Source organism: Nesoenas mayeri (genome assembly GCF_963082525.1).
Source record: "Nesoenas mayeri genome assembly, chromosome: Z".
Classification (NCBI taxonomy): domain Eukaryota; kingdom Metazoa; phylum Chordata; class Aves; order Columbiformes; family Columbidae; genus Nesoenas; species Nesoenas mayeri.
In genome coordinates this window covers 18,261,720-18,277,595 of record NC_137542.1, presented here as the reverse complement: position 1 = coordinate 18,277,595, position 15,876 = coordinate 18,261,720, and the positions used below count along the sequence as shown (strand labels likewise).

General features: G+C 36.9%; 1 protein-coding gene across 1 annotated transcript in view; it reads right to left on the bottom strand.

Moving 5' to 3' along the window:
- The window catches only part of MPDZ (multiple PDZ domain crumbs cell polarity complex component), a gene marked incomplete at both ends in the record, with an annotated part of 85,217 nt that overhangs the window by 44,678 nt on the left and 24,663 nt on the right, over nt 1-15,876 (bottom strand). Inside the window, 8 exons of the mRNA XM_080362500.1 lie at nt 340-627; nt 3,611-3,769; nt 6,220-6,336; nt 7,928-8,137; nt 10,785-10,970; nt 11,929-12,096; nt 12,751-12,897; nt 14,080-14,159. Of these exons, the coding sequence (XP_080218626.1) occupies nt 340-627; nt 3,611-3,769; nt 6,220-6,336; nt 7,928-8,137; nt 10,785-10,970; nt 11,929-12,096; nt 12,751-12,897; nt 14,080-14,159 (1,355 nt within the window). The remainder of the gene's footprint in view (nt 1-339; nt 628-3,610; nt 3,770-6,219; nt 6,337-7,927; nt 8,138-10,784; nt 10,971-11,928; nt 12,097-12,750; nt 12,898-14,079; nt 14,160-15,876) is intronic.

Here is a 15,876-nt window from a genome sequence, read left to right as displayed (position 1 = left end):
TCTGCAGAGGTTAACAGGGGATAAGAAATGTCCCCTGGCCTGCCCAGTGGGTACACCGTGGTCCAGCAGTATCTAGTGCTGTGAAGCATAAACAGACTTTTATATACCCCTGTATGACCAGTCTCTAGGACTTTACTATCTTCACACCATACATAATCTACTGCTTTGGATAGGTCTAAATCTGTAAGTTTTGATGCAAACTACCGCATCTGATGGACATTTATAATCAAACAACCATACATGGCTGTTGGCCAGTGTTGATTTCTGTAGAAAATTCTGTGGTTTAATATAGCTTTGCCATGAGTTTAATTATTAGTTAAAAAAAAAAAAAATCTTTACTTTTCCAGTGGGATCAAACTGCATGGTAGTAGCAAGGCTTGTATTTAGTGCAATTTCTGTTGTTGTCTGAGATGCAGTCCATGTTGCTGTGTTTTCACTTTCATTTTGGTTGATATCCGAAACATCCAGAGGCAGAAGATCCTTTTTAGTAAAACCATTTGTGGTTTCTAGGCTATTGCCCACTACAGACTTCTGTTCTCCCACTCTCTGATTCAGATCCATGTTGTACAGATTCTTGTCAGATGCAAAGAAATCAGCTGCAGCATTTGAACATTCCTCTTCAACAGACTGTTAAACACAGCAGACAAAGAACAATCAACACTCTCTTGTGGTGTGACTTAAAAGTACATTCCATGCTAAAATATGAAATTAATCTCACAGAATTTAAATATATTTGTTGTAACATCAGTGTCTTCAACAGGTCACTACAGGCATTTTACTATAAAATTTACTTGGTTCCTCAGACAATTTCTTCTGTTTTAAAACACCAGAAATCAATGAAAATAAGGTTACTGCTGAAGGCCAAGTTCTAGTTTGGTACTCATCAATAAATCCCCAGTAATTTCAGCAAAGTAATGTCCACTCACACATTTTCAACAATTCCAGCAAGGTACTAATATTAAAGCATCCAGATGTCTATCTTAGGTAGAAGAATTCTGCAAGACCAAGGTCTTTACTTTCAAAACACTTAGCAAGCAAAGAGCAATTTCAAGCAGCTCAGACAATAAGCATACAATCTAATTTTTAGGGAATAGAAAACTTCCCTAACACTAATCATCCATTTAACTGAGTAGAAACATATTTTAATATCCCTTCCACATGAAGAGGCAAAAGCAAAAACTCAAGTGAATCTCAACAAAAAATTAATATGTAGATTTTGAACTGCGATAACAGTGAAATACAACGACGCAGTTACAGAAGCTTAGCAGTTAGTACTTACTGGAAATGTATCGATTATGGCTGCAGTACTAGCATTAAGTTCTCTACACAAAATCTGTTCTTTCAACATCTGAAGTTCCTGCATTTCAAATATTTTAGGGGATTTTAATAATCACAGCCATCTGAAAAAACACACTTAAAATATTCTCTAGCTGAGCTTTCAATATAACTATTTTTTTTTTAAAGTAGGCCATTAGATATTAGAAAAATAGATCAAGGACTTAAGAGGTTTGATTTATAGGCTCTATATCAATATTAGGGATTTTTCTCTGCTATGCAGTGAGTATAGTCACAAGAATTGTACCTCTAGCTGTATTAGCTGTTATCCACTGGTCCTACTAATTCTACTCGGTATCCAAAAACTGGGAAAAAATATATTTCCCAGGATTTTGAGATATTTTGCAATATTTTTTGTCAAGGGCCTTAGAATTAGTTTTTCTCATCTTTCATGAAGTGCATACCTACTTGCTCTGTCCCAGACAATCAGCAAAAAACATTCACCTGTAAATAACTGGTTTAAGTAACATCTGAGAACACAACTGAGCAAAGCCTAAATACAACTAATCTGTATGATGCAATCAACAAAATAATTTCCAACGTTTTGGAGAACAGAACACCACAACTACAATCCATTTGTCTTATTTCACTGTCTTTCTAAGTAAGCTATCTACTTTTAACTCTTTTTTTGTAACCATTTCAAAATCAGTGAAAACAAGATCAAGGTCGTTTTCAAGATTTATTCTATATTCCACATATACATATTAGAGTAGCCATATATGCCCATTTTTATTTTTGTTTCACTTGAAAAAAACCATATCCAATGCAGTAATATTTGAAGACAAAGTATTTCAGGAATTTGTAACTACAGCAACATGCAACCTCATTAGTGCATTTGCACTACTCTGACTTTAAGTATTCTTTTTCATGACCTGTTTTCAAAGTGACACCAAAGGCATTCAGAACCTGTCAAATTCCCTGCAGTAAGAAATAGCTTAAATATCCTTCCATTCCTCATAGTATCTAATAGCACTTTTTAAAACTTTACTGCATTTGACTTGCTTCAGAAGTCTTATTTTATGAGCAGATATTCTTGCTATGGCTACTTTGTGGAGTCACTCATAACTGCGAAGCATAAAATGTTACTTGATGAGAACTTTGTATTCACTTCATACTGGTACAGAGAGGAACAATGAAAAGCCAGGACCATAATCTTTAAAAAAAACATGTAAAACGAAACCTGCTCTAAGTCAACACTGAAAATAACTTAAGACTTCCTAGAGCATCAACGTGATATATAATGCAATCCAGCCTCTATCTCATAAAATGCTTCTCAGCACGCAAAATGCATAATCCATTTAGGTAACAATTATAGAGTTAAACAATGCAATCTGTCCCACTGGCACAGCAGAGATGTGCTTTTCTGTGGATTAAGAGAAACCATTAGAAGATTAATTTAGCTTCCCAACCAGTGCCTCATAAGGGCTGAGCATATTCCAGAACGGATAAAGGGAGTTACTGCAGCTCAGGTGTGCAGGAAAAAGCAGCAGCTACTCTATTCAAGATCACAGACTGTAAACCCTGGAATAAATCCCTACAATGTTGCTTTCAAAGATGACTGCTAAGAGAAATTACTTGGAAGACTCTGGGTTACTGAAATAAATTTACAGATTGCCAAGAAAAAGGAGCATGAAAAACCACGGAGAGAAACAAAACATAAATCTGATACAATCAAGTCAGTATGGGTATGTGACCAGCAAGAAAGAAGATATTGATCTTTGTAATACTCTTAAGTAACTTAATTTATTGACTTTAAATAGAAATTATTAGTAATCAGAAGTCGGATATATACAGTTTTACATGTAATTATAGTATTATTATGGACATTTAATTCAAGAACACAGAAAATGTACTAGCAAACATACTATGAAGCATAAAAGCAAAGCTCAAGATTAAAACTTACTCTTGCTTTTCATACCTAAAATACCATAGAACAATGCAGTTCTTTTGTGTTACCACTCTTCACTATTCTCTGAAGTAATAATAATTAAATTTTTATAACAGACTGCTTACCACAGCTGTAACACTACAAACATCTCACCATACTTTATGTGGCTACACAAAACACAAATCCAAGCTATCAACCTTCTAGCAGCCTCTCTCTTCAACACAGACGCCTGAAAGACAGCAGCATTACCTTAAACAAAGCCACACTTTAATCTGGTAAGAAACAGTGCAGTTTGAACCAGGATGACATAAAACATTTATATCTAATAATACAGCATTTCCACACTTATAATCAGTTTGTCATCAATAAAACCATCCTCCTTTTTACCTTGGGAGTTGGGAATGGAGAAGAGAAGCTGTAGTTGAGGTCACTGCTACAGGCACTGCCATGCAGAGCTATCGTTGAAGCCTCGAAGGCGTCACTCTCTACAGAATACTGAGATTTAAATGTGGGCTCATCCGCTAGATCTGCCTCGCCAGAGTCCACCTAATAACAAAAGCAATTCAATCAGCCAGGCTGTTACCTTCACAGCACATAAGCCCCAAACACATGCACCTCAGTTGCTACTGACTGACACTTCCCTTTTCCTTCTGTTCCCCCTCACCATGTTTTACATTGATTTTATATTAGCACAGAACAGTAAGAAACGTTTCTGCTTCCAGTTACAATTCATGTTACTACATCTTCAGAGGTTGCAAAGACTATCTGAAGTAAAGTGAGAGTTTCAAGTGGAATGAGTTGCAGGGCTGAGGCAGGCTGAAGCCTGTTAACAGAAGTATGAAGTGCTGGGACAATTCTGCTATACTCCTCGGCATGAAAATTTTGGTTTGATTAGGGCTTTTTTTTTTACTTCTTAATTTTCTCTAACAAGAATTAGCACTGAAAAAGTAATGAGCTTCACTTAGTGCTACCTATCAGGAATGTTACCTCCATACAACTTCATAGGTTTGATTGTTTTTAAAAGAGTACAACAAATGATCTTCTGGAAGCGGCAATGCTTTCCAATACATTTAAAAGAAACATTTATGACATGATTTTTTAAGATTTCCAAAATATTTTACATTTGACAACAGGATTAATAAGGACAATTCTCCCATCTTAGATCAGAAAATTATAAAAGAGTTCCAGACATGGACATGGGGAGTATCTTTTGCCTATTTTGTAAATGGAATACAATTTATTTCAAGACGACTCATATACTTTAAAATACTAGAATAAAATTAAGTTCTAAAAGACTTCATTTATGATGCTTCACATAGTAGATGTTGATTATGATTTCATCTTACTTAGCAGAACTCAAGAAGGCAGCATATGCTTAAAAAAATTACCAGTGAGTTCAGAGCCAAGACCATACCCTAAACCTGTATGATGTGCACCCATCTGCAGAGATGGGATCTAAGTGCTGGGTTTCAGCCTCAGTGGTTAATCATACTATGAATTCATTATGCCAGATTCATAACAGAAGCAGCAAAAAATGACCTATTTTTTATTGTCTCAACCTTGAATATTAAACAGATAATTCAAACCTCTTCTTTGGTGTAACTTACTCTCAGCTATCTAGAAAGTGCAAACTAGTGTTAACAAAGCTATGCCCTAAAAAAAGGGATTGTGAAAAACAGGGACAGACTTGTAAAATATGAGTGCAGATTTACCTATGAAATATAGTATCTTACAAGCGCACTCTGCAAACACATCTTCAACCGGGTGACCGCACATTCAATTTCATATTTTGCACATTTAATTAGACAGAGCTGACAATTTAAGCATATTATTATCTGCCACATATTTTCATCGTTCTTTGACAATTTAATTTTTTTTTGTATGAATCACAGATAGAAGTCAAATTTCTAAATACTTAAATTTTGATATGATCTTTTCAACACATCTTTAATTAAAGGATGTTTATAATATCTAACCTGGCTTCTTCATACTTCTTCTCAACGAATAGAATAAGGTAAATCCTATTATCTAACTACTATAGCAAGGTAGTTGGTAACAAACTGCAGAAGAAAAAACAGGCAGTCATGTTTAAAAGTAAGTTACTAAAATCAGCTTGGCATTTGCAAATGTGAAAAAAAACCAAACATACTGGAATCAGTAATTCAGAGATTTTTTGCCTTGGAAGAATTCCTTTCAGGTTTTTGTTTAATTTTGTTCTTTTTTTCTAGTGAATTAGGTTCTGATGTTTAGTAGAAACTGCTTCCCTACTCATGACCCCAGAAAATGAAGATGACACACCAGAATATATTTATATTGGGGGTTTTTTTTGGTTTGGATTTTTTTGTTTGATTGTTATTGCTGTTTGTTTGTTTTTGTAGAGTCCTATTTCCTTTGCATTTTTTATCTGAGTTCTTACCGGTAACTTCTGGGCTATGTAAGGCACTGAATGCTCAGGTAAGCCGCATTATGTGTAGAAGTGAACACTTTCGACCTCGCAAATCTCATAATCACTGATTGATGCTGAAGTCTAAACAATACTACCAGGAGGAAGCATTGGCAGCTTTTGAAGACAGACAGCATTCCTTTTAAAACCAGCTTGCATGCAAAAAGAGAGTTCTAAAAACTTTTTAAGGTAGAGAAGTAATGTGTCGTGATATATAGACAAAGAGATTTATTTACAAAATAAGTACATGAACATTTCTCTACATGAGGTGAGATTTTCAAAGGGATACTCAGTGCATGCAAAGAGAAGTGGGTAGCCATTCACTTTTGAAAATCTCAGCATCTATAATATCATAGGCCAGATTCACAGCACATGCAAATAGCCAAAATCTCCAGATGCCAGTTTCTACCATGTGAAGACCCATCGCAGCTATGGTGGATGAGTACTGTAGTGACAGTAAACACTAAAAAATAAGCATAAACAGTGACAAAGCAACCCCTTTCATTACAAAATGCAAAGACTTAGGAAATCTTCGGTAAGTTGGGCCACTAACCAGAGCCAGCTCAGCATGGAAGAGGGCTGCATCAGCTGGCCCCTCCTCCTCAAGTGACTGTGAAGTGTAGAAAAAGCAATCTTCCTTAGCAGAGACATAGCCCTCCTCTGGTGAAAGCTGCAGAAAGAATGAAGCTCTGAGTTGGATGAGTGGCCAGGACACAGGGTGTGCAGAGCACGTTACATGTCGGGGTTTAGAGAGGCAAACGTACTCCAAATGCAGCAAAGAGTTCATTTCAATCACAGTCACAGTGTTGGGCAGGTAAAGAGACTTTTTTTTTTTTAATTACCTGAACTGATTCAGCTTCACATCTCATTTTTTTTATCTCCAAGTAACAAAAAAGGCCTATTCAGCTAAACCAGGGCCCAAAGCTTAGTCTGAATTCAGTTTCAATTTCTGCTCTTATTAAACATATACTAAAAGTGCTATCAGAGTTGCCATCACAGAAAGAGCCTAACAGCAGAGGCCTTTGCAACCTTGCTAGCACAAAGTAATCTTGTTAGGAGGCAGGAAGACTGCATCCACTGTCTGTGTTTTTAGATTGTATCCGCCAGGTGAAGACCCTCAAGAGGACAAAACATCATTCCAACTAACAACCAGTAGCCTCTCCCAACATAATTTGATGCTAGATGTATTTGTCTAGTACTACAAAGAAGCCAGTGACTATCCACAATGTTTAATTAGTTGTCAGGCACAATACATGAAATACTGAAGTGTAAATACTGAATGTTTACAAAATACTAGGAAGAGCAACGAAAGCCTCATGCATTTTCTCTTTTAGAGTGACATCTTCTTAAGTATGAAAATGTCAATTTGTAAGACATTTTAGTGTGTAACAGAGTCTCAACTACAAAAAAATGAATCTAACAAGTAAGTTTAAAAAGTTCCCTCTTATTAAACACAAGCCATTCCCACCCACTCGCTCCACAGGGATCCACTAGGAATGAAATTTGATATCTCCATCCACAAAGATTACAAGATTATAATTTCATGAAAAGCAAAAATGAACCCCAAAGACTGCATTTGGGCTCACAGTGAAAAGTATCTTCTTTGTATGTATAAACTGATGCTATTCTACTGATTTGGATTTAACATACCAGAGACACTAGTCCATTAGCATCCTTACAGTAAAACAGTATCTCAGTAACCCTAGGTCTCCTTCAATTTCATTCTTCTAATTGCTACATACCACCTTCTAAATCAAGCCTGAAATTATTTACGGCTGTACTAAAATAACCAGTCTGAGATATATGAACTGAAGACTACTCACTATTCTTTAAAGTAAAGTGCACAGTCTAAAAACAAAGACTGTGTATGTACAATACCTTGCAAAGCAAAGGTACAGGCAAATTCCAGGCAAATCACAAAAAACTGACATCACCATCTCATACATTCAGAGATTCTTGTAAAGTGTACAAAAGTATGCCTGGCACCTTGCAGCCCTAAAAGACTGTGCTGGTTGCAAGATGCTTCGCTGTTTTCTCAGCTGCAAGACAGGTATGCCAGGTCCTGCAATCACTATCCCAGTCATACACTATACAGGCCACTCCTACATGCAAGGAGATACAGGACAGTTTAAAAACAGTTTCTGGATGTTTCCAGTCACCCAGCAGCACCCCAATGCAAACAAAGTGTATGCAGAAGTCACGATCATCATGTATCAGCTTAAATGACATGAAAAATACCCATCAAACTCCCAAATCCTTACAGGCAGTGGTTTGGCAACTCCTATTTTAACTGTTCCTGCTGGGGCTCCTTTCAGTGCTTGTACTGCTTCCTCCAGGCTGCCATTCTCCAGGTTGATATCGTTGACAAACATAAGCCGATCCCCAGGAAGAAGTCTGCCATCTTGCTCAGCCACTCCCCCAGGAACTAAGGAGCGAATCACAATTACGGTGTTTGCTGGATTAACAGGATCCTAATTAAATAAAAGGAAGAAAAATATTTCATTTTATTTACTCTTTTATGTTTTGAGAGGCTAATTTTTATGCAGAGTTGGGTTACTAAAAAAGTTGGAGCTCTGCCCCAGCAGAGTTCTCATCAGGATCATACCCCCCTGTCTACACTGCCCAGATATATTTAGACTTCCACCTATTTTTAATTCTTAAATGTGAAAGTTATTACTCCTTTCTAGGTGATGTCCCATCACATATCTTCAGAATAAAATACTGCTAAATTGAAAAGTGCTGTTCTTACTGTAATGAGTAATTACACACCAGAAATTCAAATAGTTCCTACTGCGATGACAGCGTTGCAGACTTCATCCTCCCTTACACTCTGTGGTTTAAGAATACAGCTGGGCAGTGCAGCCTGGGGCAAAGTTAACATGTGCACTTCTGGTGGAACAAAGGGCTTATTTTCAACAACTCTCTTGTATTTCATGGCACCAGATCTTGCTCAGCTGAGAAAGCACTTTTTAAGAGGCAAGTCCTTGTTCATGCCTAATTAAACACTCCCACTTTATGGGAGACAGGAACATACCAATACAGCACTCTCATCAACAAGACACAATGAAGTGCTGTTTGCTTTTAAAAAAGAAAACTGAGTAGAAGTCCCCATCCTTCAAAACCTTGATTTTTATAAAAATGATAGCATCAAATACTACAAAATACAAAGCCAGGAACATATATAACAATTATCATAGGAGCACACATTTGCCTGATTCTTTATAGAACTGCATTCCCAAGGAACATTATTACATGTTAACGTTTCCAACAGAACGAAATTCATTTGCAGAGAAAAAAGCCAATAAATGTAATAATGTACGAGCTTGACTGATAAAAGGAATAGAAAAGCAAACATCTACAAAATGGCATGCAACTGTAACAACTTTCTATGCCAAGATGTGCATCTGGAAAGATGAACAATGTCAAGGCAGCACCTAAAACCACAGGACTTGGAGACTGATGAAGCAGAGATGTTGAGGAAGGGAAAGAGGGAAGGACACTAAGACCCTTAATACTCCATGGCAGTTAACACAGTAAAAAGAGCCATAAAACACATCACAAGTGGAAACATTACTGGCATTGCCAGAGAAGGAACTTAAGCCTGAACACTGATGTCTTCCTCACTATTTTAACAATTATTTACACTGTCATTTTAAATGACACTGCACAACACATTTTTTGAAAAAAATCACGTCTTTAGTGTATGCTATAGTCTTCCCTGGGTGCAAGAAATTATGTAGACTTTCCCACAGGTTTGCCACTATATAAAACATGAGGAACGTATTAGTAGAAATATAATTGTTCTTAACTTTAGTCACCTTTCATTGAAAATTAAATACAAAGATAAATCTCACTATAAACTTGTTGTCCACAGTCTTAGACAAAAGCAGAAACTTCAGTGGCAAAATGAAACATTTTAACCACATCTCAAAGGAGACAGCATAGGACAAATCACAAATATAACATCAAAAAAATGTAATTTTCAGAAAGCTGACTACAGCTACAGTGTAATGAAATTCACATTTGCAAAACGTATGAAACAATTTAAGGTATTTCCCATAACTTTTTAGTATTACTACCCATAAAAAAAATAAAGTAACTAACCACACAAGCAACCACCATTTGTGTCAATGCTTCAGAAGAGGCTGAAGCAAAAACATGGTGGTGCTGACATGGACTCCAAATACTCAGGCTCGGCCATGGTGTTTCACTGCAGAGCATCATGAGCAACACATTAAAAAGTAATTACCATTTCATAAAACATATATTTGACTATGCCTTCATCCTTCAGATTATTAAACTACACTGCTCCTCATCTGTACCAGTGTGCAAATGCAAAATACTACTACTAATTTCCACGTGGAGGTAACCTCCAGAACAAATGCATCAATTCTTAGGGACAAGATCCAGCAGAGGCTTGGGAGGAGACTGGGTCCTGCAGCACCACCAAAGAGCTGGGCAAAAGCCTACGCTGATCACAGGGAGAAATTACTTGACTTTGAACAGATTAAGAATTACCCACTGTGACAAGTGGAAACAGGAAGAAGATTTATTCTGGGATCCCTATCAAGCGCAGGCAGGAGACAGGCAACGAGCTGTTCATCAGGACACACCAAGAATCACAACTTGAGATACTGAGGAATTTTGAAGTCTAACACAAAATGAATGGGGGTTAGGGCACATCCTGGACAGACAGCAGCTAAGCAAGCGATTTCAGAATTGCAGTTCTGGATTTTAGTAAATCCTGCTTTAAGAACCTAAGTCCTTTATTGGATCCTGCTCTAAGTACCTCACTGCAGGTGCAAAACACATGGCTAAATGCCTGAATATTCTGATCACATCATTCATTGCCCCAGAGGCACTAGCAGATGAGCTCTCTGAAGTCTTTAGTATATTACGGATTACCTGTTTTTCTGGATCAGTATCACCATTACCCTTAGAACCTGTAGCCTTACTACAGTAAGACGAATAAGTAATATAGTGACCAGCAGTGACATCCATTTAGCTTTACTGTGTTGCTTGGTTTCCATTAACATTTACCCTTAAAATACGTGCTTAGATCATATTGTGACATCCAAACAATACAAAGTATTTTGTCCTCAAGAGTGCAGAAGTTACCTGGTAGTCCAGTATGCTAAATCCCAGTCCCACACTCCCTTTCTCCAGTTCAATACGCTGCACTTCTGTTTCCCACATCGCCAAAGACGAGCTTTGCACCTCTTCCATACTCTGACCTTCATCAGCTATTTCCAAAGCTGTTCCTTCTGTGTCTGAGGAGCCAATGAATCCAAGATCTATATGAGCCTGAGAAAAAACAGTGAATGTTCATCAATAAAATGTAAATATTTGTGAATGTGAAGAGATAAAACTCTGTTCAGAAAGAACAAGATAAAAACTATGTGATGAAAGAGAAAGCGCAAGCACTCAGCAAAGTTAAAGAAACCTGATAAATCCAACACCTAATTCACATATGCTTGTAACAAAATAACTATGTTGCAAGTATATGAAAGTACTCACTGGAAAAAATACTTACAAAATGGAATTTCTGTCAAACTCAAACCTTCAGAAAACTTCATTAGTAAATGTATTTCAAATATACAGCAAATATCTGTTATTACACAGTATATCTAAAAATATGCCATGATATGAACGTAATAGCACTGACAAGAGTCAGACCATTTAAAAAAGGAGAACAGACACAGACACTCTTCCCTTGGTTTCACAGGAAAGCTTAGGAACAACAAGCTGAACTGGATGCCTCACCCAGAACTGAAACTGTATGTCTTTTCATACAAATGCTATTGCTTTGTATACTACACAGCAGACCACTGGTACGTGTTTAGTACATCAAGCTGCCCAGAGTTTCGCACTTACGAGTGAAAGAAGTGTGTCTGTCAGTGACCACATATGCACTTCTGCACAACACAAACCCAGAAGGCAAAGTATAAACCAGATTAAATGTCTTCAGATTCTAAAGAACACACAGTTCAGTTTACCATACTCCCACAGCCCACCTGCAAAACATAAGTTAAGGCCTTGGGTAGACAGACCTGCATCACAGAATATTTCTGCCCATGACCTACCAGGATTGACATCTCTGGTTGGCCTTAAGTATGGCTGATGAACATGATTTGCCTTTTTCTACTTACCTAGTTCCAAGTCCTAAAATATTACATCATATTTCTAATCTTGTACAATAACTTTGCACGCTTTGGTCAAAGAAACAGTCATTTTCTAAGTGACTTTCTGAAAGACAAACTACCTTTTCTGTGAGCTGCACCTCAGATAGACTTAGACTCTCCAGAACTTCTGGGTGAGTGATGGGGGGAGCTATCGGACGACAGCACACCATTGTCACTTTAATAGGCAGTTCTTTCAAGATATTGACCACATCCTTGTGGTTTTCTCCAAGCAAAGAGATCTCATTCACCTTAATAAATAAAGCAAACACAGTGCTTAGAAATACAATGCACAAAAATCGGTTAAAAAGAAAAAATCCCAAACCACTAAACACCTGATTAAAAAACAAACAAAAAATCCACAAATAAAACAAACAAACAAAAAAAAAAAATCAAACCCGACACATTAATGGACATTGCCAACCCTTAATTTCTACTAAATTTTGTGCTGAGAATCAGCACATACTTAAGTTTGAACTGAATGGATAGTCTCACAAATTGATTGCACACCACCCTACAAACACTAGATACTCTGTCAGCTCATGTTTCTTGCATTCATGTGGACCAAATTCACATTTTAATTCTAAGAAAATTATTCAGAAAAGTAAAGAGGTACTTAGTCTCTTCACTGTGTAAGGATGTTCCTACTGAATCAATGCTTTTGCTAGGTATTCTTTTCTGGTGACTTTGAACCATATTTAAAAAATCAGGTGTCAGGGGAGAAATGCACGTAAGCATATGCATTCACATAAATTCACATATGAAGTGACTGCTCAAGCCCTTCTGGTTACACCTGGTATGTAGTTAAATATGATACATTCCCAAAGTCATAACCTGTGAGAAGCAAGTCACTGCTGAAAAATCTTATTGAATGCAGACTAAGATAAGACAGCATTTTTCCTTACTTCCAGCAGCTCATCTCCACTGAACAGCTTGCCACTTCGTCCAACTGGACCCTCTGGTAAGATGGATCTGATGAAATGATGTCCCACTGTAGCTTCAAGGCTTATCCCTAATCCACTGCTTTCACTAAATTTGTTAACTACAGCCACCTAAAGTAAGATAAAGAAATTATTACTTTTGACATATTTACAGCTGTACCTGTTACCTTCCATTTAAATTTACATACAATGAGGTGAATATTCCAGAAATGAGAAACCAGAAATACTGTCAGGTCTAATGTAGACTTTTAGACTGTTACTAGCCTAGGTTTTTCAACAACACCTGCAGCATAAAAGAAAAAAAAAATGTAATTTTAACTTCCCAATAAGAAAAGTATTGAGAGGGATAAACAAATACCAGATAAAAACTAAAATCTGCAGGTAATATTCAGTGAAAGTTATACCATCACAAAATAGCAGACTATTCTGGAAAGGAAACTACTGTCACAGATTCACTAATTTTTATCCAGAAACCACAACAGAGCAAAACACTGTTTGGAGTAATACAATTATGTTGCCCCATGCACATGGACAGAAAACCAGCATCAAAGACTCTGTTTTACCTTCCTTTATGTGGTGCTTCAGACTCTTACATAAGAAGAAGGAAAGTACCTTAAGCACAGAAACTGAAACAGCGCCCAGTCCAGTATGATCTGTGCCAGATAAGGAAGAGGGTCTGCAATGCATTTGTGTAAAAATGTGACAAATCCTTGTATCAGGGGATGGTCAGACAAAAACTGAAACTTTGATCCCACACCACCTCAGCATAAACAAGTGGGAACAGTGTATGACAAAAATATAACTAATAACACATACTTTGACAGAGACTACAGCTTTGGCACAGAATTTTGAACTAAGTCCTAAACTCAGATACAGCTTTTCAACTGTATCTACAGGAAACCTCCTATGCATTATTTAGATCATTACATCAAACAATTCATTCAGTATGCAGAATGGGTAGGCATTTCAAGCACTAGCTTCAAATTCTGGCTAATGAAGGGAGCTTTGAAGTTCACCTTAAATATTATTTTTTTTCCTCTAATACACATTTATCCTCTTGAAGCTAGGAAATCTGTGCAACAATACTCATAGGCAATACAATCAATACAGAAGAAGATATACTTATGCTCAAAATTTATAATTAAAATAATCTCAACAGATTAAGGAGCTTATGTATGATTTTTATAAAGAGTGGAAAAAATTCAGTACAAAGATACCTGCATCTGTACGTTAGCAACATCATAGGTGGACAGATAAAAGGGTATTTAGTAAGAGTAATCAAAATTTACCTACCACTATTTCATAATTTGAACCCATAATCCTCTGCCACTTTGCCTTCGTAGCTGCTTCTTCCGTAGGAGTTAGCTGGAAATCTAAAAGTTATGTCTGAGATTACTGTGACAAAAAGTAAAATAAGCTATTTATTCCTACAACTGATAAAATATATGAACTATGCAAGACTACATAATCATTCCCATTATGCCAGAACTCTCCTAAATATAACTAAAAATTTGACATGTTTTGTCTCACCAGGATTGGGTTTACCAGAGGAAAAACTTGCAAAATAGTATTGGATCCTGCCCCTGTAAAGCTAACCTGACAGACGTGAAGTTCAGACAAAAACTTTGGTGTGAATAGCTGGGAAGAAAGAATACACACTTAAACTAGCCTCAGGGTTGAGTGAATTTAGTGCAACTTTATGAGATAATGGGCACAAAGCAAATGAAGAAGTCACATGCCTCAGGCATTTGTTAAACCAGACTGTATGTGGGCTGATCAGATCGATTCAGGGGGATGGTTGAAATACTCACCTATGTGATACTGCATACAGATCCTGCATTTTACAGTGTCCAAGGAAAGTTTTCAAACAAAATCTGGAAGTTTTGTACTTTCAAGACTATGAGCACAACTGTAACAGATTTTTTGAAACCACGGACCCTAGAGGGCAGTGAGATATCTCAAGTCCTAGCTCCTTTTTTTTTTTTTTTTTTGGTTACATTCATATATATGCACACATAAATTGAGAAATAATTCTAATAGCTAAAGAGCAGAAATGAAATTGGAAGGGAATGAGGGGAAAAAAAGGAATGATGATGTGAAAAATACAACAGGCTAGGCAGAAAACTGCAGCAGCTCTTAGCTTGATTGAAAGTTTATCTGCAGGGTGAAAAAAACAGAGGAATGCTTTCCTCCTGCTCATTTTCCCCTCACTGACTATGTTTAGATTCTATGGCAGAAAACAATAAAAAGCAGTATTCAGATACAATAGTCAGCAAACATGGCAGACTTAACAGGACCCTACATGTTCAAGGTCCATGGTTTGTACTGTGCCTACACTAAGTATCAAACTCTTTAGATCTGAATGCTTCTCACAGGCAAAGAATAGAATCTTCATTATAAGGTAAGTTTTCAACTCTCACTGACTTTTAGTGAGAATTTTAAGTGACTAACAGCTTCAGACAGTGTTTTTAACCTAGTCATTGCTCAGGAACATTACTAAAACATTGCCAAAAATAGAGGCAGGTGTTGTGTGCCCTTCAAATATAATACTTTCCCCAAAGCAGAGACCTTGCAGTATTTGAAGGAAAGGTGTTAAGAAGAAATTCTTCAGCTATCCAGGATAACGGAAAGCATGAGTTATGAAAAGATAAATATTACAGAACTCATATGGGTGATGCTTTTCCGCTGCCTTCTAGCTCAGGAAGTAAGAAAATGCTAGAAAACCATGAAGTGCTGTCTCAATCTGGAAAGCATATCATCACATTGGGACTTCTGAAATGCAGCAGTGACCTAGCAGCTCAAGAGGGAAAGCAAAATACCCATTAGAAAATAAGAATTTCCACAAAGAGTAAGGAAAACATCAGAGCAAAGCAGAGCATCAGAACTGACTGAATTTCAAACATTATCAGGTAACACAGATTGAAATGAATAAAAGCTCAGGAATTTTTGAAAAGGAAGCTGACTAGAAGAGGTAGAAGTCCTGGGACTGTAGCTGGGCAGCTGCAGTCAGCTAGAAAGGTAAGGCATGTTGTGGAATGAGGAGGGGGAAAAGTTTAATACATAACTAGATTAAAAAGAGTAGAACTACAA